Source organism: Diceros bicornis, chromosome 2, assembly GCF_020826845.1.
Source record: "Diceros bicornis minor isolate mBicDic1 chromosome 2, mDicBic1.mat.cur, whole genome shotgun sequence".
Lineage (NCBI taxonomy): Eukaryota > Metazoa > Chordata > Mammalia > Perissodactyla > Rhinocerotidae > Diceros > Diceros bicornis.
The window spans coordinates 42,013,692-42,035,709 of NC_080741.1; the positions used below are offsets into that span (position 1 = coordinate 42,013,692).

General features: G+C 47.1%; 1 protein-coding gene across 3 annotated transcripts; it reads right to left on the minus strand.

Moving 5' to 3' along the window:
* Nucleotides 1-4,365: 4,365 nt before the first annotated feature.
* On the minus strand, nt 4,366-20,539 carry CX3CR1 (C-X3-C motif chemokine receptor 1). 3 transcript variants are annotated; one of them, XM_058555488.1, is made up of 2 exons: nt 20,487-20,539; nt 4,366-7,342 (listed from the first exon to the last, which is right to left on the minus strand). In XM_058555488.1, the coding sequence occupies exon 2, from the start codon at nt 7,331-7,333 to the stop codon at nt 6,263-6,265; it is 1,071 nt and encodes a 356-aa protein (XP_058411471.1). In that variant the 5' UTR covers nt 7,334-7,342; nt 20,487-20,539; the 3' UTR covers nt 4,366-6,262. The 3 variants fall into 3 exon arrangements, with proteins under 3 accessions (XP_058411471.1, XP_058411469.1, XP_058411470.1); XM_058555486.1 differs by having other exon boundaries at nt 20,451-20,517; XM_058555487.1 differs by lacking the exon at nt 20,487-20,539 and adding an exon at nt 18,892-19,384.
* Between the last annotated feature and the right edge of the window lie 1,479 nt (nt 20,540-22,018).

Genomic DNA, 22,018 nt, shown 5'->3' on the forward strand with positions numbered 1-22,018 from the left:
TTGCAGATTGTTTATATTTAGCATAGAAGTGAATTTTTTAAACACTCAAACTGCACAAGGATGTAACAGGTGCCCTGTTCTTCTCTACTTCTTCTCCCTCTAAGATACCCCTCCCTCTCTAGAGCAAGTTATCACCACCTTCTTCTCTTCCTCGATTTTGTTGGGGTTTTTTCTCCCATTTTTAAAATTATGGTAAAATATACATAACATAAAATTTACCATCTTAACTATTTTTAAGTGTACAGTTCAGTGGTATTAAGTACCTTCATATTATTATATAACCATCACCACCGTCTATCTCCAGAATGCTTTTCATTTTGCAAAACCAAAACTCTAAATCCATTAAACAATAACTCCCTGTGGCCCCACCCCCAGCAGATTTTGTGTGACTCTGATGGCTTCTCCTGTGGTCCCCTTAACCCAAGTGCTAAGTAGCCTCTGTTTCCTAAAATACTTCTTTTCTGATGTTATTAGTCACTTTTTAAAATCCCCTTATCCCTCTTCCTTTTCTCTTTGCTAAAGAGCAGTCTTACCACCTCCTCCCGAGAAAAAGAAGTCTTTCTTTTCCTCTCTGCCTCTTGAAGTCAGTAGCTGGTATCTTATAAAATAACAAAAGCCCACAATATCTTGACCAGAAAGCCTGGGAAGTGGCCTGCCCAGTGCCATAGTGATTAAGTTTGCACACTCCGCTTTGGCGGCCAGGGGTTTGCAGGTTTGGATCCTGGGCCTACATACAGGTGGACCTACACACCACTCATCAAGCCATGCTGTGGCGGGCATCCCACACACACAAAAAGTAGAGGAAGATGGGCACAGATGTTAGCCCAGGGCCAATCTTCCTCAGCAAAAAGAGGAGGGTTGGCAACAGATGTTAGCTCAGGGCTAATCTTCCTCACCAAAAAACCAAACAAACAAAAAAAACCCTGGGAAGTTGGAGGAGGTGGGGGTGCTAAATCCAGGACTGGGGTTCTTGGAGTGTCAGCAACACAGTATCATCTTTCTAAAAAGCAATTCTGCAGTAGCTAGCAAGAGACACACAAATCCATTGATCCAGTAATTCCTCTTACACAAAGAGTTATGTTCAGCACAGTGTTGTACATAATAGTGAAAAATTGGGAGTTGCATCCATGTCCATCAGTAGGAGCTTGGCTTGAAAACTCTATATGGGCTCCTGTGCAACCGTTAAAAATCATGTTTGAGTTTAAAACACGGGAAAATATTTATGCTATAATGTTAAGTGAAAAAAATAATATGTAAAACTGTATGTGTGTTATGATCTGAAATCTTTTTAAAAAAAATATATATCTGCAGAGAAAGACATGAAGGAAGACTCTATATTAACAATCGTTATCTCTGGGAGGTGGAATATCGTGTAATTTTAAATTTTTATACATTTCTTTATTTTTTTGTATTTTCTATGACTGTGCATCTCTTTTATAATCAGAAAAGACAAACACATTGAAAACTGAACAATCTTACCTAGTATTCAAAGAAATGAAAATTAAAATTTTATTTTTGTTTCTACCTAAATAAATGAGGAAATATGGGGTAAAAGAGTAATTTTCCTGCTGAGCATGTTTTGTGGTTTCTAGAGCTCTCTAGGGTGTGTCTGTGGAGGAACTTTTGCTGTTGCCTAACGATGTGCCTTATTCAATAGAACTGGAAATATGGGGCCACATATCCCTGAGAAAATAACTCGGCCCTTCCGTGGCTGGAGGGTGTCTTGAAGAAAAACTGGATATTTCTAAATTTGCTAAGACCTACTTCTCTCATTTGCTCTCAGATAATACTACTCTTGGGTAGTCCAAAATGTGTGTGTGTGGTTGTCAACTCAGCAGTTAAGCAAACAGTATGACAAGTCACGCTGAACTGAAATGGTCCCTGTGGGCCAGGGGAATGGGATGTGGGTGGAAAATAAAATTAGCTTTTGTTAGGAGATACTGACTCAATTTTGAGGGCAGTAATGGGACACCATCTAGGGGCCAGGTGTTACCCAAGGTGGGCCTCTCAGAGGGTGGGTTGCCACCTTCCTGGGTGTAGTTGTCAGCTTTATGAGACCAGAGGTGAATTCTCTCCCTGGGGGCTCAGGGACAGCGTCTCAGAGAGGGTGATGGAAAGCGCACCAGACCCTATACACACTGCAGGTACAGTAGGTTTTCAAGGGGTGATAGCTCTTCCCAGTAATCCAAAATCTGTATTCTCTATCTTTCTTGGTGGCAAGGTCCCTGGGAAGCCGACTTCTCCCTCAGATAGTCATTTAATAAGCATAGAATAAACCTAAAGTGAGTAGGATTATTTGGAAGGGACTTGGCATTTCCCCTAACTACTGGGGCAGCCCCAGGATGTGACCATCCCCTGACAGAAGCCCTCTCTCATCTAAGGCTCCGTCCACCCAGATCCTGCTGTAGGCTGCTGATAGCATTGGCTTCTGGGAATCCCGGTATCCCTTGCTAACGAGTCTCTGCCTGTTGACCATTTTTCGTTAGAGATACTGATGTCACAGAACAGCTATCGCCAAAGGCTGCACCACCCAGGCTGCACTTGTCATCGTGAGCAGATTGATTCTGTTAAATTCTGCATTGTGGAGGGCAGACGTCCCCTCTGTGCCCAAGTCATCCGCCTGCAGACCTTCTTTCTGGGAATTTTCCTTTGCCCACTTATGTTCTCTGCTCTTAGCGGCAGGATTGGTCTGTACTTTTTTCCCCAGCTTTATTGAGATACAATTGACATATGACAATGTTTAAGTTTAAGGTGTACAACAGTAGTGATTTTATATACTATGTATATATTGCAAAATATTTACCACAATATGGTTAGTTAACATATCTATCACCTCACGTAATTACAATTTTTTTGTTTGTGTGTGGTGAGAACTTTTAAAATCTACCCTCTTAGCATCTTTTAAATATATAATGCAGTATTGTTAACTATAGTCACCATAGGATTGCTCTGGATTTTCATCAAGATAAGGAAGGAGTCAGCAGACTGAGAGTCAAGGGATTTACTTGAGCCAGCCTCTGACCCTCTCCAAGCCTCCTTTTCCTTACCTGCAAAATGTAGGTTTGGACCCAATTATCTCTGACCACCCGGAATTCTGTGATTCTAGGACTAAGAAAAGCAAGAAGGCCAGGATGAGACAATATGAGTTTCCTCACTGGGAAAGCTTCAGTCTAATATTAATAAGAAAAAGAATCGAATTAGTGGCCATCATTTATTTGAGCTTGCTTTGCCAGGCCTGTGCTGTGAGCTTTGTGGAGGCAATCTTTCTAAATCCTCATAATAATACTAGGAGGTAGGCACTACTTTTATTCTTATTTTCCAGATAAGGAAACTGAGCCTCAGAGATGTTACGTAACTTGAGCAAGATCACAGAGTTAATACGTTGGGACTGAAGTGTAGATCTCTCTCTGCCTTTGGAGTGCATCATTTCCCTCTGCTTTTGGGAAGCCCAGGGCTCAGAAGCAGCAGTGGATCTCTCGGGCCAACTGTCCTTTTCAAATGTGCCTGCCTTTGTTTAGACACCACATCATTGCTACTTAGGGTTTTTTAACGAACTTCCTTTGTTTCTCCCTAGTCTGTTTTTTTCAGCAAAATGAATGAAGGAACGTTTCTTATGATACATATTTAATTTTCTTCTAGAAGTGAAAGTGTTTGTTCTTCTGCTTTTGTTTCTCAAGCCAAAAGAATTTTTTCCTTTTTTCTTGGGAGGCCAGAGATAAGTTAAAATTCAATTAAAAGTTTCATGATTCAAGTTTCTTGAATCAAAAGTTGCTTGATCCTGAATGAGGATCAAGCAATAATGGAGCAAGCTTGTGAACACCCTTAGGAGAATGCCCCCCTCCATTGGTTATTTGAGCCAACGCTCCGTAAGGTTCCCACCATCCACTCTGCTCCCAATGCCTTTCAATATTCACACACTTTTTTCTTAAGATCTCAAGCTCCCCAGGCTCTCACACATCTCCTTCATGTATGCCATCCACTAGCCTAGAATACCATCCCCTCCTTTGCCTGGAGAGCACCTTACCCTTAAAGACTCAGCTCAGATTGTCACTGCCCTTGTGCTACCAATTAATGTGAAGTGTGCTTATTTGGTCACTTCTCTTTTCTGCATTTAAATGTTAAGCACCTATTAAGCATTGAGGGCAGAGACCTGGTCTCACTCGTCTTTGGAACAGCTCTGGATCTGAGCTCACCTGTTGCATATAATATAGGCTCAATGAAGGTTTTGTAATGTCAATATACTAGTTGCATACGTATGCATCAAAAGCTAAAAAGTTCCCTTGCCCTTTGACCCAGTTATCCCCATGGCAAGGAATTTATCCAAAGGAAGTAATTGAAGAGGGGAAAGGAAATTACACAGATAAAAGTACTTTAAAATATGTATTTGCTAAATAGTTGGAACAAGTGAAACATTTGTCAATAGCATAATGATGAGCAACCTACAGTATATGATCTTGATGGAACATGATTTATTCTCTCATTGATTAAACAAATATACTGACTGCCAAGGAGGTATCAGACATACAGCAGAGTCAGATGCCTTCAATGAATACACAACCTGGCAAAGTCTTCTGAAATGACCATTACAAAACTCTATAGAAAAGGATAGCTATTTGTGGCCTAATGTTAAGAGGAAAAAAGCAGGTTATAAAACTGTACATTATGACTGCAACTCTAAACATGTGAGGGTATGAACAGGGTCTGGATGGGCAGATGAAAATATTGTGTAGTTAGGTTAGAGATGACATTTTCTTTAGCATTATTACAGTTGATCTTCAAGCTTTAAAGTTTTAGAGCATCCCAAATGTTTACTGAAAAAAGAAAGCTGCTCTTGTGACCCTGGTTCTCCAGGCTGGCTGTGGCATGAATGTTGGGGGTTCTCTCCAGATGGGCAGAGTCTTGCCATGAGGGGATTAGGAAGGAATGTTCAAGGCAGCCTGGGAGGGTTGGGTCAGGGAAGGTTATCAATCTGTACATCCAGGAGTGTCCATTGAGTGCCACTGTAGGGACCAGCCCCTTCTGTATCTGGGCTATATCATGCAGCAGAGCCTGCAGGCTCCTCCAAGCTCTGTCAACACTACTGCTTAAGCATGGTGCCAGGTCAGGGGAAAGCTGAAGTCTGGGAAGCAGACAAGAGGTTTGGGACCTGCAAGAGTTGGTGCCTGGTTCTTCACGCTGGAAAGAATACTCCGTATGTGAAAAGTACCATTATCTCCATTCTACAAATGAGGAAACTGAAGCTAAGTTGGCCCTAAGCTACCCAGTAGATGGAGTTGAGATTAGAAACCATCACTTCTCAGTTTGGGCCAGGATTCTTTCTATTTCTCCCTCTGGGTTTGGGAGGAGGTGGAGATGCACGGAGTTGGATGGGAGAAACCTGACTGACAGGGTAGGTAGAGTCCTTTGGGAAGGAGAGGCAATTGGGAATCTGTTAGTGGGACCACATGGTGGAGGGTCTCAGAGGCCAGGCATTTGAGTTTGGGCTTGATGGGGAACCTTTGTAGGTTTGGGGTCATGGCAGAAGGGGGTTTAATGAAGAGGAGGCTGGCAGTGAGTGCTGGCTGGTACAATCAGGGGCAGGCTGAGCCAGACACATGGTGAAGTTGGTGGGCAGCTCTTGTCCTCTCTGATCAACACAGCACCCACCCCTCCAGCTTCTTGGAAATACGTCTTCCTGCACCTCTACCCATGAGATTGGAATGGAAGCTGCCGTCTTACTATCCCTTGCCTGTGGATACCACCACTTGGTCCAGGGATGGTCATCTGATACAAACTCAGCCAATCAGAGCCCTTCCCTGGGAATTTTGACCTTGAGACCCTAGAGAAATGGGTCTCAGTCTCTCTTTGATAACAAAGTTGTGTTATGCGAATATGGGAGCTCTGTTACCCCTGGAGATTTGAGAGTCAGAAAGAGGAAATTCTGGCTAGATTCAAGCCCTGGTTTCCATGCACTCTGAGGGCACAGCCACCCGCTTGTCCATGCTGCTGTGTGAACAACACTCACCACCTCCTTTTTAGCTAAGCTAATGAGTTGAATTTTGTCATTTGTAAACAAAAAAGTCCTGATATTTGCAATAAGAAATATGCCTACCCTTTATCATTCAAATTTTGAGCACAATTCTCAAAAACACTTTAGGGTTGTTTTTTGGGCATTGGGTCCATCATTTCTTGCATGTAAGAAACAACAAAATCTGTCCTCATTGTTCTCTGTCAGACTTGGGAACTCCAGGCTCTCTATTGGGACAAGGTTTTGGGGATCCCTTCAGAGAAAGATGGACGCATCTCCATCACTGGTGTAGTGGGTAAAATTGCTGCTCAGAATGCTTTCCCGCTTGCTCGTTTGTGATTCAGACTGGGAGAAACTGGCGTGGACGGGACGACAACACAGGACAGCCAGGAATTTCCTATACAGGTGGTAAAGGTATCTTCTGAACTTCTCTCCAGCAAAGGCATAGATAAGGGGATTGAGGCAACAGTGGATAAATGCTATTGTCTCGGTCACACTGAGGGCCCGTTTCAGATCCCTCTTCATGTCACAATTGGGAAAGAAGTTGTAGAGATTGAGTGTCTCTAAGAAAATCATAATGTTGTAGGGTGTCCAGAAGAGGAAAAACACGATGACCACCAGAAAGATCAGTTTAATGGCTCTAGCTTTCTTGTGGTTCTTGCAGGAAAACAGTGTCCGCATGATTTTGAAGTAACAGTAACTCATAAGGAGCAGGGGGAGCAGGAAGCCAAGAACATTTATTTCTACGTTGCGGAGCACGGGCCAGATGTCTTGCAGGACCTCGGGGTAGTCCCCGAGGCATTCATTTTCTTTGCTTTTTGTGAACATGAACTGGGGTGCTGCCACCAAGATGGCTGCTGCCCAGATGCCCAGGCTGATGGTGACGCCATGCTGCACGGTCCGGTTGTTCATGGAGCTGGCGGCCAGGACAATGGCCAGGTACCTATCAATGCTGATGGTGGTGATGAAGAATATGCCTCCAAAAAAGCCGATGAAGAAGAAGGTGGCGGTGAGTTTGCACACAGCGTTGTGAAAGCCTTGTTCACTTATCACATAGTGAGTCCAGAAGGGCAAAGTGGCTACAAAGAGCAGATCGGACAAGGCCAGGTTCAGGAGGTAAATGTCGGTGATACTCTTGGGCTTCTGGCTGTTTCTGAGGGCAAACACCACCAGCAAATTTCCCACCAGGCCAAAGGCAAATACAAGAGAGTAAACTATGGACAGGAAGACAGTCCCAAAGGCCACGACGTCCTCCATGTTACAGGCTTCCGCAAACTCATCGTACTGCAAGTATTCTGTGGTGGATTCAGCAGGGAGGGTGGGCATGGTGAGGGCCTGGATCAGAAAGGAAAATAAGTAGCAGCATTAGTGCTCAAGAAACAAAGTTGGAATTCTGTCTGGCCCCACACATAGGCAAGAAACAAATGCTGGTTGGGTAACCACTACATTGCCCGTTGTCACGCATGTCGTCTTGTTGAATCCCCACAACAGTCTCCTGATGGAGGCTGTAACAGACTCCTTTGACAGAAGAGGAAACCAGATCTCTGAGAGTTTTGGTAACTTGCCCAAAGCTAAGCAGTAAATGGCTCAGGTAGCATTTGAATCTAGGCCTTTTGAAGCTTGAGACAGATCTTTCTTCCTTTGCTTTTCAAAAGTTTCTCCAACAGGTAGCTAGCTTGACTAGTGTGTGGATAGCGGGAGAGAGGACCATGGGCTGGGGCATGAGGGGGTGGGATGATGGGGCAGTGCAACTGTAATTCACACTTCTAGTCCATCCCTTTCCTTTATTCCCACCTCCTCTGCCCTCTGGACCCTAATTTCTCCTGCATGAAGCCAAGACTGGAGAGAGAGGCCTCAGACACTCTCCAGATCCCTGAGCAGACCTACGCCCAGAAGCCCTCATATTTGTTTGAGAGCCATTTCTTTTCCTCTTCATCTTGGAACCAACAAGTCCTTCTCTTCCTTAATAGGTAAGACCTAGAGTCATATACTCTAGGGTGACTACCTTGTCTCCATTTGCCCAGGACTTTTCTGGTTTTAGCACTGAGGTCTCACGTGTTGGAAACCCCTCAGATCTGAGCAAACTGGAGTGGTGGGTCATCCTATAACCCCAAGTGAAGAGGAATTGTCGCCGTCATCCACGCCTTTGCAGTAATGAAGGGCTGACTGATCCACGATGGAGGACTGTGCTCAGTTAGCCTGCTGGGCTGCGCCCCGGTGGCTAATTAACCTGATAATTACCACCCTGTACTTCACTTTGGCCTGGCCTTACCCACTACTCTTATTTCCTGTTTCCTTCTGAGCAAAAATGGAAAGATAAGATATTTCTGCACAGCTTGGGAAGTAACACTTGTCCCATTCCCACTGTGTCCTCCTAGCCAGGACTCACTTGTCTTCCACTCCAGAGGCTGCAAGGGCAGCCCTTTCGCCCTGATCCTCTGGGGCCTGTTCCTCTTCCTTGGGACACCACAGACCAGCCCCTCAGAAACCCCAGGCATATTCAGGACACACCTCCTGGCTGTCACTGCCTCCCTCCCCACGCAACTAAAAGCAAACTCTTATTTCTTTAACCAAGGGAGTTCCCACACCCCACTGCATCCTTTTCATGCTGGTTTTACTGAGATGGTGTCTCTGCCAAAGTGAGGGCCCACCCAGCCAGTGTTTTGCTCCTTTCTTCTCAGCTTCTGCTCTGCATCCTGGCCCATCTCTGGGCAAATAGGCCCTTGGTGCTTATAAGTTAGGGATCTTGGGGCTAGCTCGCCTCTCCCCTCTTCCCTCCAGTGAACCTCAAGAGGAGGCCAAGGCCAATAAAATCATTCTGCATCTCTTCGTGCCTGTGTTCAGACCTGCAGCCCAGGAACTTCAGGCTGTGGATTGGCTTGGTTTTGCCAAATCTGCAGGAAGTGGGTCTGATTTCCACTCTTGGCACTGTGCCTTACACACAGGGACCTCCTACAAATCTTAGGGCAAGGGTCCCTGGGTCTTTGAGGAGGGAGAGAAAGGAGGTGAGCAGGAAGGGTGAGGACTGCAGACTTGGGCTCTCCTGAGGTTGAATCCCACATCTGCCCTCTCTGGCTGAGTGACCTTGGGTGAACTTGGAACCTCTGAGCCTGGCATTCCTCGCCTACAAAATTGGGATTCATTCTCATGCCTGCCCACAGCGCTGTTCTGACGGGAGCACCTGGCACAGTGTGTTGCATACAGCAGGCACTTAATAACTGCATAAGGTGAGGAAGCAGAAGCACTTTGGACCTTTGAGATCATCAAGGTTGCCTGTGGACGCTCATGTTTCACACCCACCCTAGGCATTATGGAAATTTGGTCTGTAAATTTTGCTTTATTTTTTTCCCCTGAAATAAAAAATGTTTTATTTTCAGATTTTTTTTTTTGGTGGAGAGAGAGTAAGCCAACCTTTACTGAGCTTTTACTAAGCTGTCAGGCTTGTTGCAATTCTGAAAGGAAAGTCCTATATCTAATTCATTGCCCTCTGAACAGCTCAGGGATGTTCATGATGAGAGGAAGGGGAAGGCTGGGACGAGAGCATGGAGAAGGCAGGGATAGTTAGAAATAGACAACTGACTGCCTGGCTGAGTGGCAAAGAGGTCCCAGATCCAGCCCCTCACTCTCTGGCCGCCCTGGCTCAGGGCTGCCGCATGCGTGGGACACCTTCTCTGATTTGCACCAAGAGGCCAAATAAGCCAGGGGTGGTCCTGGTTGGAGGGGTTCAACATCCATTCAGCAAACACATCTGAAGTCCCCACAGGCACTGGGCTCAGCATGGCAGGGAACACATGTAGGGATCAGTCAGGCACAGTCTCAGCCATGAAGGGGCTTGTCCTCTCAGTGGGGAACAGTCCACATAGACAGAATATGACAAAGGCAGATTGTGTCAATTTGTCCTCTGCAGATGGGAGGCAATTTCAGGGACGCTATGGGAGGGATGATTTTGCCTGCCTATTGGTCTCATTACTTATTGAGAGCAAAATGGCTGGTCAGGAGGCATCCGTTTAGCTTGGGACCACTACCTGCCATCCCGAGGGCCCGCTCAGGTGACAGTTCAGCAACACTCAGCAGTCTCTTCCTGGCTCCCTGGTGGCTCAGAGTCCTCAGCCAAGACCCCAGAAGTGTCCCAGTCTCCCACTGCTCTGCCTGAGCCCTTGCACAATGCCGTGCAGGTAGTGAATGCTCACTCAGCATATTGTGGTCTCTGCCATGAGTAATTCTGCACCTTGTACAGAGGAAGGAATGGGAGGAACACAGCTTCAATGAGCTCCTGTGTGAGTCTGAGGAACCGCACAGTCGCTCCAGAGAACTCACTGCTTGTACGGTTCACGTCTCCACCTGAACACACTGTGCTCAGGAGGGCACAGCAAGGTGTAGCACCTGGCTCATCACACAGCCAGAAGTTGGGGGAGTGGGGCTGAGGCCCCACCCACGCTGGTCCCCCTCTCCCTCCTCCTTCCCCAAGATGAAGCAGACACAGCCAAACCCTGGTAGGGAGAAGACACAGGACACAGTGGATACCAAATAAAGCAGAGTCCAGAACGGGTGGTAAAAGCCATCAAAGCAATCGTCTCAATTTCCCTCTCTAAAAAACAATCTCATATGTTCGTTGAGAGCATAAGAATGAAATAAGATGTAAATTGCTTATTGGGAATTTATCCTAGAGACATGCTCACACACATGTGAACACCGATAGCCACTGCAGCCAGACTGAAACACAAAGGAAGGGAAACAACCCCAATGTCCATCCTTAGGGACAGATCAAATTAAACTATGGTCAATCTGAATAATGGAACACTAAGCATGTGTTTAAAAAAAAAATGAACCACTACCAGGCAGGTCTATATGTTCTATTATGAAACAGTCTCTAAGATAACCAGTAAGTGGAAGAAGCCAGGTGAGGTACTGTGCATGTGGTCTGCTGTCACCACGGGAAGGAGTGATGTGTGTACGTGTGTTTGTATAAGGTCTGAATATCTCTGAGGGGACACACTCCTGGTGGTGACAGCAATGTGCTGGAGATGGGTTCTGCAGACTAGAGGATGGGGGAAAGGAGATTTAGTTTTCACTGTGAACCTGTGGAATTTTTTGGTATGTATACATATTACCTATTTTGGAAAAAATTTTAGTTAATTGACTTGGTATTTTAAAAATAAAAATAGGGCCGGCCCCGTGGCTTAGCGGTTAAGTGCGCGTGCTCTGCTACTGGCAGCCCCGGTTCGGATCCGGGCGTGCACCGACGCACTGCTTCTCTGGCCATGCTGAGGCCGCGTCCCACATACAGCAACTAGAAGGATGTGCAACTATGACATACAACTATCTACTGGGGCTTTGGGGAAAAAAAAAAAGGAGGAAGATTGGCAATAGATGTTAGCTCAGAGCCTGTCTTCCTCAGCAAAAAGAGGAGGATTAGCATGCATGTTAACTCAGGGCTGATCTTCCTCACACACACAAAAAAAATAGAAATAAAAATAAAAAAACAAAAATATGAGTTATATGAAAAATTAAAATAAATAAGCAAGCAAATAGCCTAATACAGTAACCAGCAGCGTGTTGTGCATGTTCAACAAGTGGTAGCCGACACATAAAGGATTATTATCTCTACTTTTTTAATGTGTGTGTAAGGAAGGTCAGCCCTGAACTGACACCTGTTGTCCATCCTCCTCTTCTTTGCTGAGGAAGATTGACCCTGGGTTAACATCTGTGCACATCTTCCTTTACTTTATATGGGACGCCGCCACAGCATGGCTTGATAAGCAGTGCATAGAATCTGCGCCCGGGATCCGAACCTGTGAACCCTAGGCCGCCAGAAGTGGAGTGTGTGAACTTAACCACTACGCCACTGGGCCAGCCCTATTATCTCTACTTTGTGGGCAAGTAGATGAGTAACTTCCTCAAGGCCACGCAGCTGGCTTGTGGCAGGGCTGCAATTTGGGCCCAGATGTGGCCAGTCTCAGCTCAACTTTGCACTACAGCCCTTCACCCATCCCCCTATCCCAAGACTGGGAGTTCCTAAGAGAAGAACGATGTCCTCTTCTGCTCTGTAGGCCAGCGTTCAACAGGAGACGAGGCATGGCACAGAGCAAATACCACAGGAATATTTGCAGAAGGATAAATATTGTATCCTAGACCTTCATTCAGAGAATCCCATGGGAGTAATGGTGACAGCAGCCTTTTAATTGCCTGTTCCCAGCAGAGCTTACAGGGCACACAGGTGTCCTTTCTGCCGTGGGCCAGGAGCCCTTGAACTCTGAGAGCTTAATAGATACCTAGTGTGTTGAATGAATGAATGAATGAGTGAATGAATGAATGAAAGTCCTAGAGAAGCAAGAGAAGAGACTCATCAGCCTTCTAATGCAGGGCCCCCGGAGACAAGCACAGGCCCACCAGCTCTCCACAGTGAGAAGACAACCTAGAAACACAGCTGCTCATCTCAGCACGCTCTTTTAATGCGTGGCTATTAATGCATCTGATCAGCAGGCAGATACCTGCTCTAGCAGTTTCAGCTCTCTCTTCCGTGCAAATGTCAAGGCACAGCAGCCACCTCCACTGTGTCACTCAGAGGGGGTCCACGGTTTCAGGCAGTTGGGAAGAGGATTTACAGTCTGTGCACTCAAGGCAGTTCAAACCCAGCCTCCTTAGGCCAGAGCCCCAGAGCACGGGAGGGCACTGTTTACAGTAGAAATCGGACATTAGTGAAGAACTTCTTTACTGAATTATTCCACTGAACTTGATAGATTTATCAAGGCACCTTTTGAGGAAGGGTGGGCCTGAGCTGGGCAGGACCTTTTATTTCTGGATCCTCTGAGATGTCCTAGGATTGGGAGATGAGCCTGAAGATAGAGCCTCCTGGCAGCACATGGGAGCAGGGCCAGTCCTTAGGGGTGGCCTTCAGGGGAGGTAAAAGGCCCGCCAGGGGTCTAATTGGCTTTCACTTGGGCTGGACCCTGGCTTTCCTGGCCCTGAGGACTACAGAAACCAAGTGCCAGAATCCAACGAGATAAGCCTTTGCAGCGTCTCCTCAGCTAGGTTTCCTATAGACGGTCTTGCAAGAGGAAGGATGCATGCATTGTGAAGCTCCAAGGAAGGCACTGCCTCTGAGGCTGCACTGCACAACTCAGGCAGAGCCCAGCAAGCGTAAACCCCACCAGGCTGTCCTCAGGCCTCCTCACCCTCTATTCCGTTAAGTCAAGGCTTTACTAAACGGTGTTGAGCTGGGAGAGTTTGAGCTGGACTCAGAAGCAGAGCTTTGAGCGCACGTGCATTTCGGATCCCACTAGAGATGAATTTTGGACGACCTGCTTGATAAAATGACTGGCTCGCCTCCCCTGCCGATCCTGTTCTTCCTTCCTCCTTCACTTGGGCCACTTCCTTTTCTCAGGCCTGCTCGTTTATTTTTTAACTTTTTTTTTTTGGTCATCATTACCCATTGTTTCTGACCAGCTTCCCTTTTCTATACTTCCCTTCTCATAAGGTGTCCCAAATCCTTTTTCTTCTTCTGTCTGATGTCCTTTTCATGTTGCTTCCCCCTCTCTTTTGGCTTCATGTCCTGCTTACTGTTTTCTAGATCCACTGCACTTTCTTTTGTTTTTTTCACCCTCCTTGGTCTCTCTTTATGAGACCTTTTTCAGGCCTTGAGTGAAGACTGGGTTTGAGGTTCAGTCTAATGCTAAGAAAATTGTGAAGTTTAATTTTTTCCCTTTGGACCAAATGAAACTCGAGAATTGCTCTAGTCCTGACCCCAGCTTTCCCCGTGGGGAAGCCTTTGTGCTGTTGGTGTTCCAGAATCTGAGGTTATCCTCAGAGAGCCCCACTTTAGAAGGACAGAAGGTTGCCATTGCTGGATGCCTGCTAAGTGTCATGCTCCATATACAAGATCCCATTTAATTCTCTCCAGAAGCCCACACGAGCAATGATTATCCCCACTGTACTAAGTAACCAACAGTAGCCCTAAGAGATTGGGATACTTGCCCAAGGAAGCAAGAGAGCCAGGATTTCAACCCAGATGCATCTTTCCACAAAGCCATGCCCCCTGCACTGCTCGAGACTTTCCCTCTTGGAGGGGAAATCTGCAGGTTATTGCAGGCTCCGTCTCTGGAACTAGACCTGAAAAATAGTGGATGCAGCCCCCCCTTGAAAAGAAGATGATCTACAATGCGACCCTAAACACTCTTCCTGGGTTTCTCCCTTCTAGACTCAGAACCCAGAAGGCTGACCCTCAGCGACACGGTGGGCAGGAAACGGAGGGGGGATATTATTTGCCTCTCCAGCTAGGTGGTCCTCACTGCCAGACCTCCAGAATCGAGCTCTTATCAGAGGTGGTGAAGAAACTGGGATCCTTTTCTCCGGAGAAGAAAAGGCTGAAGGCTGAAGGGTCAGCTTATTTCCTACTTTCAAATATATGGTGATGTTTTTCAGGGCCATGCACTTCATAGGGGACCACACCCCGTGGACAGCTGGGAGACCCTGGGTAGCTCACTTCCAGCCCTGCTTCAGTGTCTTGTGTGAAATGAAAGCATCTAGATCATCTCTAAGGGCCTGGTCGGCTCTGGCAGGCTCAATTTTTCAACAAGAGCTGAACAGAAGGAAACAGTCTTGAAGAGCAACATGGGTCCCGGGTCAGCGAAAGCGTGGCCTAGTGGCAGCTGGAGCGGCTGTGCAGCAGCCTTCCCGGGGAGCACGAAGCTTCTGGGCTCGCAGCCTCTGAGCACTAGATCAAGTTCTGATTAGAGACAGGGAGCTGGATGGATCAGTCGATGTCGAGTTCTGACAAGTCTTGAGCTTCACCTGGTATTAGATAGAAAGGTTCTCAGTCTGGCCCCAAGCTCACACCCCCGGCAGTTTGGGACTCTGAGTTTTATCAGGTCCTAGCGGTTTTCCCGCTTACAATGACAGCTGTTTTTATACGAGACACCCCTTAAGCTGCAGAGAGAGCTAAAGCTGAGAAGACAGAGGAGAGGCAGGTGGAGGGGCCTTGAATTCCCCACTAAGGATCTATAAGAACACAGTTTATAACTTGCACCCCATGCCCTGTGCAAGTCACCAACGAGTCCACCTAAAACAGCATGATGTTACCCACCCACCACATATGGGACAAATGCACACCACAAGCCAAAACCAGCAACAGGAGAAAACCATTCCTGTGGGGCAGGCCCCTCTGTTCAGTGAGCCACCCCTTTACAGAACCTGCTGCTGTTCTGGGTTTGACACACCTCCCTCCCCTTTCCACTTCTAAGTACTCTATAGTATTGATTCACGCAAAGCGAAGTGTGAAATTTTGAAAGGAAATGCTTCATGACTTTTTTTTTAATAATTGAGGAAAAGATGGAATTGTTTATTAATTAATTATTAATTAAGCCAATATCTATTAAGTATCTTTACCATATGCTGGTGTAAGGACAAACAGAAATTAAAAATAAGAGGCTTATTTCTCTCCTGTTGAAAATAAAGGAAGAGATTCCCCTGGCCTCCTTTTTCTTAGAGCATTTACCTTAGAAAACTTGTAGTTGTAAGCCTTTGAGATGTGGATATATATGCTTTTGAAAAGGTGATAGATGCTCATGTCAGCTTTATGAACCAAGAATGTCTTTCTCCAGGACCTGGGAGCTATCTCTTTGAAATGTAAACATTGAGAGCTAGTGCCCCATTTCCCAGTTTCTGGGGAGAGAAAGAGGCTGCCTTGGGTGGGTTCCTTGCTCCAAGTTGCAAAACCACCTCCTGCCGTAGCCTAGTGGTCAAGCTCGGCACGCTCCACTTCGGCGACCCGAGTTTGGTTCCCAGGCACAGACCTACACCACTCATTGGTGGCCATGTTGTGGCAGTGACCCACATACAAAATAGAGGAAGATTGGCACAGACGTTAGCTCAGGGTGAATCTTCCTCAGCAAAAAAAAAAAAAAAAAAAAAAGAGAGAAAGAGAGAGATGAGAAGAGAAGCCAATCAGCTAACACAGATAATGACCCCAGTTACCACGGAAAAGTCAGAATGAACTATGTGTGACTGTCAAGGCCTCTTACATGAGGACTAGTTATTGTTTATCTTGAGAACATGTATGTAAGGGGTTGTACCTGCTAGGCTGTATAAAAGAGTGAGATTTTTTTCTGTCTTTGCAATCTCTTAGTGGATTGCCAAGTGATGCACATCACATTCTGCTTAATGCTTATTCAATAATAAAAGTGTGTTCTTTCTCTACTTTCTTTGTGAGGAGGTTTTCCTGGGTTGGAGGAGATTTTGTTTTTAATTATATTTCCCCAACACCAGACACTGTGCTAAATTCTACAAGGTAAAAAGGTTTAAGATATACTCTCTGTAAATTTTTATTATTGTTTAGTCACAGAATATAAGAAACCCAAGGGATGGGCAATTTACTCTGAGTCTTAAAGGCTGGGAGGATCTTCCAGGTAGACAAAGGTGGAGGTGGGAAGGGAGGAGGGGTTTGAAGTCAAAGGCATCAAGGGTCTGAGCATGGGGAGGTCTCCTGGGGTCAAGGCCAGGCAGAGAGGGTGTGAGGGAATATGCTAGAAACAGAAGGAAGTGAGGATGGAGGGGTTGGGAGGGGTCAACATGTTCCCAGAGCATTCAGGAAAGTCCCGTTCAGTCTGAGTGGAGGGCTCAGGTAAGGACGCAGAGAGAGCCAAGACCGAGAAGGCAGAAGAGGGGTAAACAGAGGGGCCTCCAATTCCCCACTAAGGAATTATAAGGAAAAATTATAAAAGACTTTGAAATAGGCAAAAAATAATTACTGAGTGTTTTATCTAGCACGGTCTTCGGGGCCATCTCCCCCTTTCATTGTCTCAGTTAATTTACAGCTCTGTAAGTTGTAGGAGACTGGCAGCAATGCAATAATTCTTGTTGATGGAAGCAGAAATTGTGTCTAGTGGAGGTACATTTGATAACTGCCACGTGGATAAGGACCAATTTCGTGTCTATCTGTAAATTCATCTCAGCATTTCTGGCAGTATCTCATCCGTGCTATTGCTGTGGCTGGGGTCTGTTCACTGTCATTGCTATATAGGATTCCACTGTGTGGGTGTTCCACAATTATCATCTGTCCTCCTGTTGATGCACACTGGGGCAGCTTTCAGTTTGGGGCCACGGTGAACAACGCTGCCGTAAGAACTTTTGTGTGTGCATCTGTATCTCCTACAACACGGATGCACTTTTACAATGTGGACCAAAAAGCAGACCTACTGTGTGAATCCATGTATATGCAGACCAGAAACAGGCAAAGATAATCCATGTTGTTTAGGGATGCCTATCTAGGCGGTAAAACTATCAGGACAAGCAAGGAAGCAACGACCATAAAAGTCAGGACTGGGGTGACTTCGAGGGGGGGGTCATGGCCAGCAAGGGACCTGAGGGAGGCTGCGGGGGGCCGGCCCGGAGCTCCCCCACTGCCTGGATGACGGTTAGGTGGGAGATCAATTTACAATAAGTTATTAATCTGCACTCTGTTCTTTGAGTGTGTTATATTTCACAAGGAACATAGGTTTAAAGAAAAGGACAAAGAGCACCTGGGAAGGAATTTGAGGAAATGTGATACAGGTTTTCTTCCCTACCAAGACTCACTATCCAAAATAGTGGCACTTTGGCCAGACAAAAAAATGAGGTGGTCGAAGCTCCCTCTGTGGCTGGAGAACCATGAGAATTCCAGCCCTCGGGGCAGTCAGCACGTTCTGAGCCCTCAAGGAGGGCAGGCAGGATCAGGATTCAGCTAGAAGCCTCAACCTTCCCTTGGCTGTCCTGGGCAGACTGAGTGATGCAAGAGAGCTCAAGCCCTTGGACTCCCTGGACTGCGCTGCTGGGAATCAGAACAAGTTCTCGGAAAAGTCAGCGAAGACCTGGCTTGTGCCACTCTGGCTCCACCGCCTCATAGCTGTCACCTGTCATGGAACAGCAGGACGCCCCTCCCTGGCTAGCTCACTGGCTGCCGGTGCTGGCTCTGAACATCTTCAAGGGGGAAAAGTTTGAGCCTGATTAAAACAGGGGCAGCCGCGGACTCTGTCCAGGTCAGAGGTCGGGCTGGGTAGGGGGCAGCTGAATGTCTCAGATCCCGGGAAGGAGGTTCTTTGAGGCCAGGGTCTCTGACATTGCTGTCCTTCTGCAGTCTGGCCGGGATAGGGGGTGGGGAAGGGAGTGGACGTTGGTCCTGGACTGGGTCAGCTGTGGCACGTCTCTTCCTCTCCTGCTCCTCACAACCTCATTTGAAAGTACTCAATGATCTTAAGGTGCACAAATTTTCTGAGCCTTAGTTTCCCATAACAACGTAAATTGTTTCTTGAGCACCAAATATGGGCCAAGCAGTGTGCTTGGAACTTTCCATACCATGCCCTGAATCATCCCAGAGACTTAGTGTGTTCCCATCACCCAGGTTCAGTGATTATCAACTCATGGCCAATTTCCACGTTAGAAGCAGGACTTGAGGTTTATAGCAAGGTCAGGCACAGAGCCAGGGCTTCGTTCCAAAGTCAAGCAATCTCCCCCACCCCATCTGTGAGGGGGGGAGAGTGACAGCTGTCAGCAGGACTGCGGTATGGCTGGCATGTGGCTGACACATCGTCCGGTGCTCCCTTCCCAAGGGTGTGGGTGAGAGCCAGGTCAGTCTGAGAGCTAAAAGGGATCAGAACGAATTCGGGCTAAGACTATTTCCTGCCCTGCTTCCCTGGGTGAAAATAAAGCCAAGCCAAGAGGAAGGCAAGGATGTGAATCCACCCTGGCCACACACACACACGCGCACACACACACACACACACACACAGCGGTCCCCAAGGATCAGTGGCCCAGGTGCCACCTGCTTCATCTCACAAAGCCCAGGCCCCTCCCAAGCGCCCCTGGGCAGGGATGACCTGTCCCCCGAGCAGACCCTGGGAGTCCCGGCTTACCCGGAAAGTTTTCTTGCCTGCTTCTCACACCGTTCAATCTTCTTTCCTTCTAGTTCAAGTTCTTTTCTACCACAAATTTTCTATCTCAAGTATTTGAAAAGGGAAAAGAACCTTTTCTGGGGGAAGGGGAGATACTAAAACTCCCCGGCCTTTCTCTGGGCCTGGCTGTGAACTTACAGAGCTGACTGCAGCGCTCTGTGAGGCCGTGATGGCCAGGTTCAAGTCAAGCCATGAGGAATGGCTTGTGCTCATTGGGGACCTCTATGTATTTCCTCCTGTCTTGCACCCAGTTGTGCGTCCGCTCATAATTTCTCTCTGAAGGCTGTGTTTTCCAACGACACAGACCTTCTGCACTTGAGTAAACTCACAGTGATTAGAACAGCATATATCAAAATTGAACACTGAATTTGTGCCAGCAATTTATTAATTCAAAGAGTTTTCATTATAATTGCAATAGGTGCTTTTTGTAAAAAATGTAGACAGCATAAAAAAGCATGGAAGTAAAAGGAAAAAAACCCAAAACTATCTACAATCCTACTTTGCAGCATCAACTACAGCTAGCTTTTAGCTTTTTTCCATCCAATCTTTATGCATATTTTTATATTCATATTAAGTATATTTATATTTAAAAGGCAGATGCTATTTTAAAAACTTTTTATTATAAAATTTTCGAACATAAATTAAAGCAAAGAGAACCCCCATACACCCATCACCCAGCTTCAACAATTAGCAACTCAGGGTCAATATTTCATCTGTTCCTCACTTCATGTCCTACTGGATTATTTAAAAATAAACCCATGTGGCCAACCCTATGGCTTAGCGGTTAAGTGCACATGCTCGGCTACTGGCAGCCTGGGTTCGGATCCCGGGCACGCACTGATGCACCGCTTCTCCGGCCGTGCTGAGGCAGTGTCCCACATACAGCAACTAGAAGGATGTGCAACTATGACATACAACTATCTACTGGGGCTTTGGGGGAAAAAAGGAGGAGGATTGGCAATAGATGTTAGCTCAGAGCCAGTCTTTCTCAGCAAAAAGAGGAGGATTAGCATGGATGTTAGTCCAGTGCTGATCTTCCTCACACGCACACACACACACAAAAAAAAAAAACATAAAAAAAAGTAAAAATAAACCCAGATGTCATAGTGTTTCACCCATAAAAAGTTAAGTGTGAGACTCTGAAATAATAACTCTTTAAAAAAAAATAACTTCAATACTGTTTCTCATCTTCAAACATTAAAAATAATTCCTCGATATCATCCAGATGCAATTTTAAATGATGCTTTTTTTTAGTTAATGTCAAATCATGAGAATTTCTCCATGTCCCTAAATTACTAACGCTTCTAATCATATTCCATCACGTTGAGTGTATCATAAATGATCTAAACACACTCTGCCCTCCACTACTCAGGCCCCTTGGACATATAGGCTGCAACATCCTCAGGAAACTGGTCTCCCTTGTTGGCACGTAGAGTGCACCAGCATCGTTAACCCACTCTGACCTCTGACCACAGTGCCCCGCCCAGTGTGCCCACAGGTGCTGAGTCCTCTGCTCCTACCTGGGCTGGGCCTGGGAAGGGAACGTCTGGATGCACCAATCAGCCACCCTGTCCCACGCAGCCTCTACCAGAGAGTATTTCCCTTTCTCTCCTTCTGAGGGCATCTTTATTTGCAGAGTTAGCCAATAGTATCTGGTTTCCTGTGAGGTAGACTAACTTAGATGCTGCTGCTGGCAAACTCAGAAGCTCCAGGCTGGAGGCCAGCTGATGACAGGAGGGTCTGTATTCACAAACCTGGAAGACCCAAGCCTGGGGCAGACCCAGAGGGGGTTGGAGGGAGGGATGATTTGGAGGCTGTGTTATTTACCCCCACATGGGTGGAGGGCAGGGAACAGCGGCAGCTCCCTTCAATGGCGTGCCTTCAGGCAGGTCGGGGAAGCCCACTGAGACTCAGTTTTCCTGCCCATAGAAAGGAGCCCATCACACTTACCGGACAGCATTGAGGGGCAGACGAAATGAGCTACAGCTTCTCTCCTCAAAGTGTGGTCCCAGTTGAGGGCTCATTAGAAATGCAGCACCTCAGGTCCTGCCCTAGACCTACTGAATTCCACTCTGCATTTTAATGAAATTCTCATGAGATTGGTAAGCAAGTTGAGTTTGAGAAACGTTGGCACAGAAAGCACCTAGTGAGGGCCTGGCACCTGGTAGATGCTTAATAGTTGTTTTTTTCCTCACCTCCCTCCTTCAAGGCATTCAGTGGCTCCCTACACCTTTCAGTTAAGCCCAAGTTACATATCTGATGGGCGCAAGCTTCACCTGCAAACTGGCCCAGGCTCCTTTCTGCGTTCTCTCTCAGAGCTGCCCCTGTTCCAGCTGGACAGCGAGCCCGGCTGGGCCTGGACTCTCCCAGGCCATGCTCCTGCTCCCTGCCCAGGAGAGTCTCAACCACCACGGCCTCACTGCCTTCCCGCCACTGCCTTACCTGCCTGGCTCTTGTTCGTGGCAAATACTGCTTCAGGTCCGTCCCTATCCCAGGGCCTCGCCAGGGTCTGGCTCCTGTGGACCCTCAGCACGTGTTTATTAAATGGTCAGCGACTCCTCCAAGGCCTTCCCTGGCTCCTCCTTGCCCACCTCGCAGCCTGGTGCCCCAGCACTTCCTTAGCTCTGGGTTGCTGTGAGCTCCTGAGGGCAGGGTGTACTGTGTGCTACCTCCCTGGCCTCCTCCTCAGTCCCCGTCACAGCCCAGCCAGGAGAGAGCTGTGGCTGGAACTGCAGTGCCGCAGGCCCGGTGTCCTGCTGGTGTTTGAGGAAGTCCATGGCCAGTTTCCTCTCCTTCTCTGCCCCCAGCCTCAGTGTTAGGCCACCTTTCCTTGCCCGTGGCCAGGAGGCTGCAGCCCCCGCACCCCGCTCTCTGATACTGGCCCTTTCTCATCCCCACCCCACGGCCACCTGTCTCAGGGTCCACTCAGCGGGGTCAGCCGCTTCAACCCCCTGTCCTGCCTTTGACACCCCTCCTGCTGCCTCCTGCTTTTCTCTGGGATTGGGCCAAGACTCCCCCTCTCTTCCAGTCACACAGTCTTCCTGGACAATCTCATTTCCCCCACGTTAGGGACCATCTCTGTGATCTG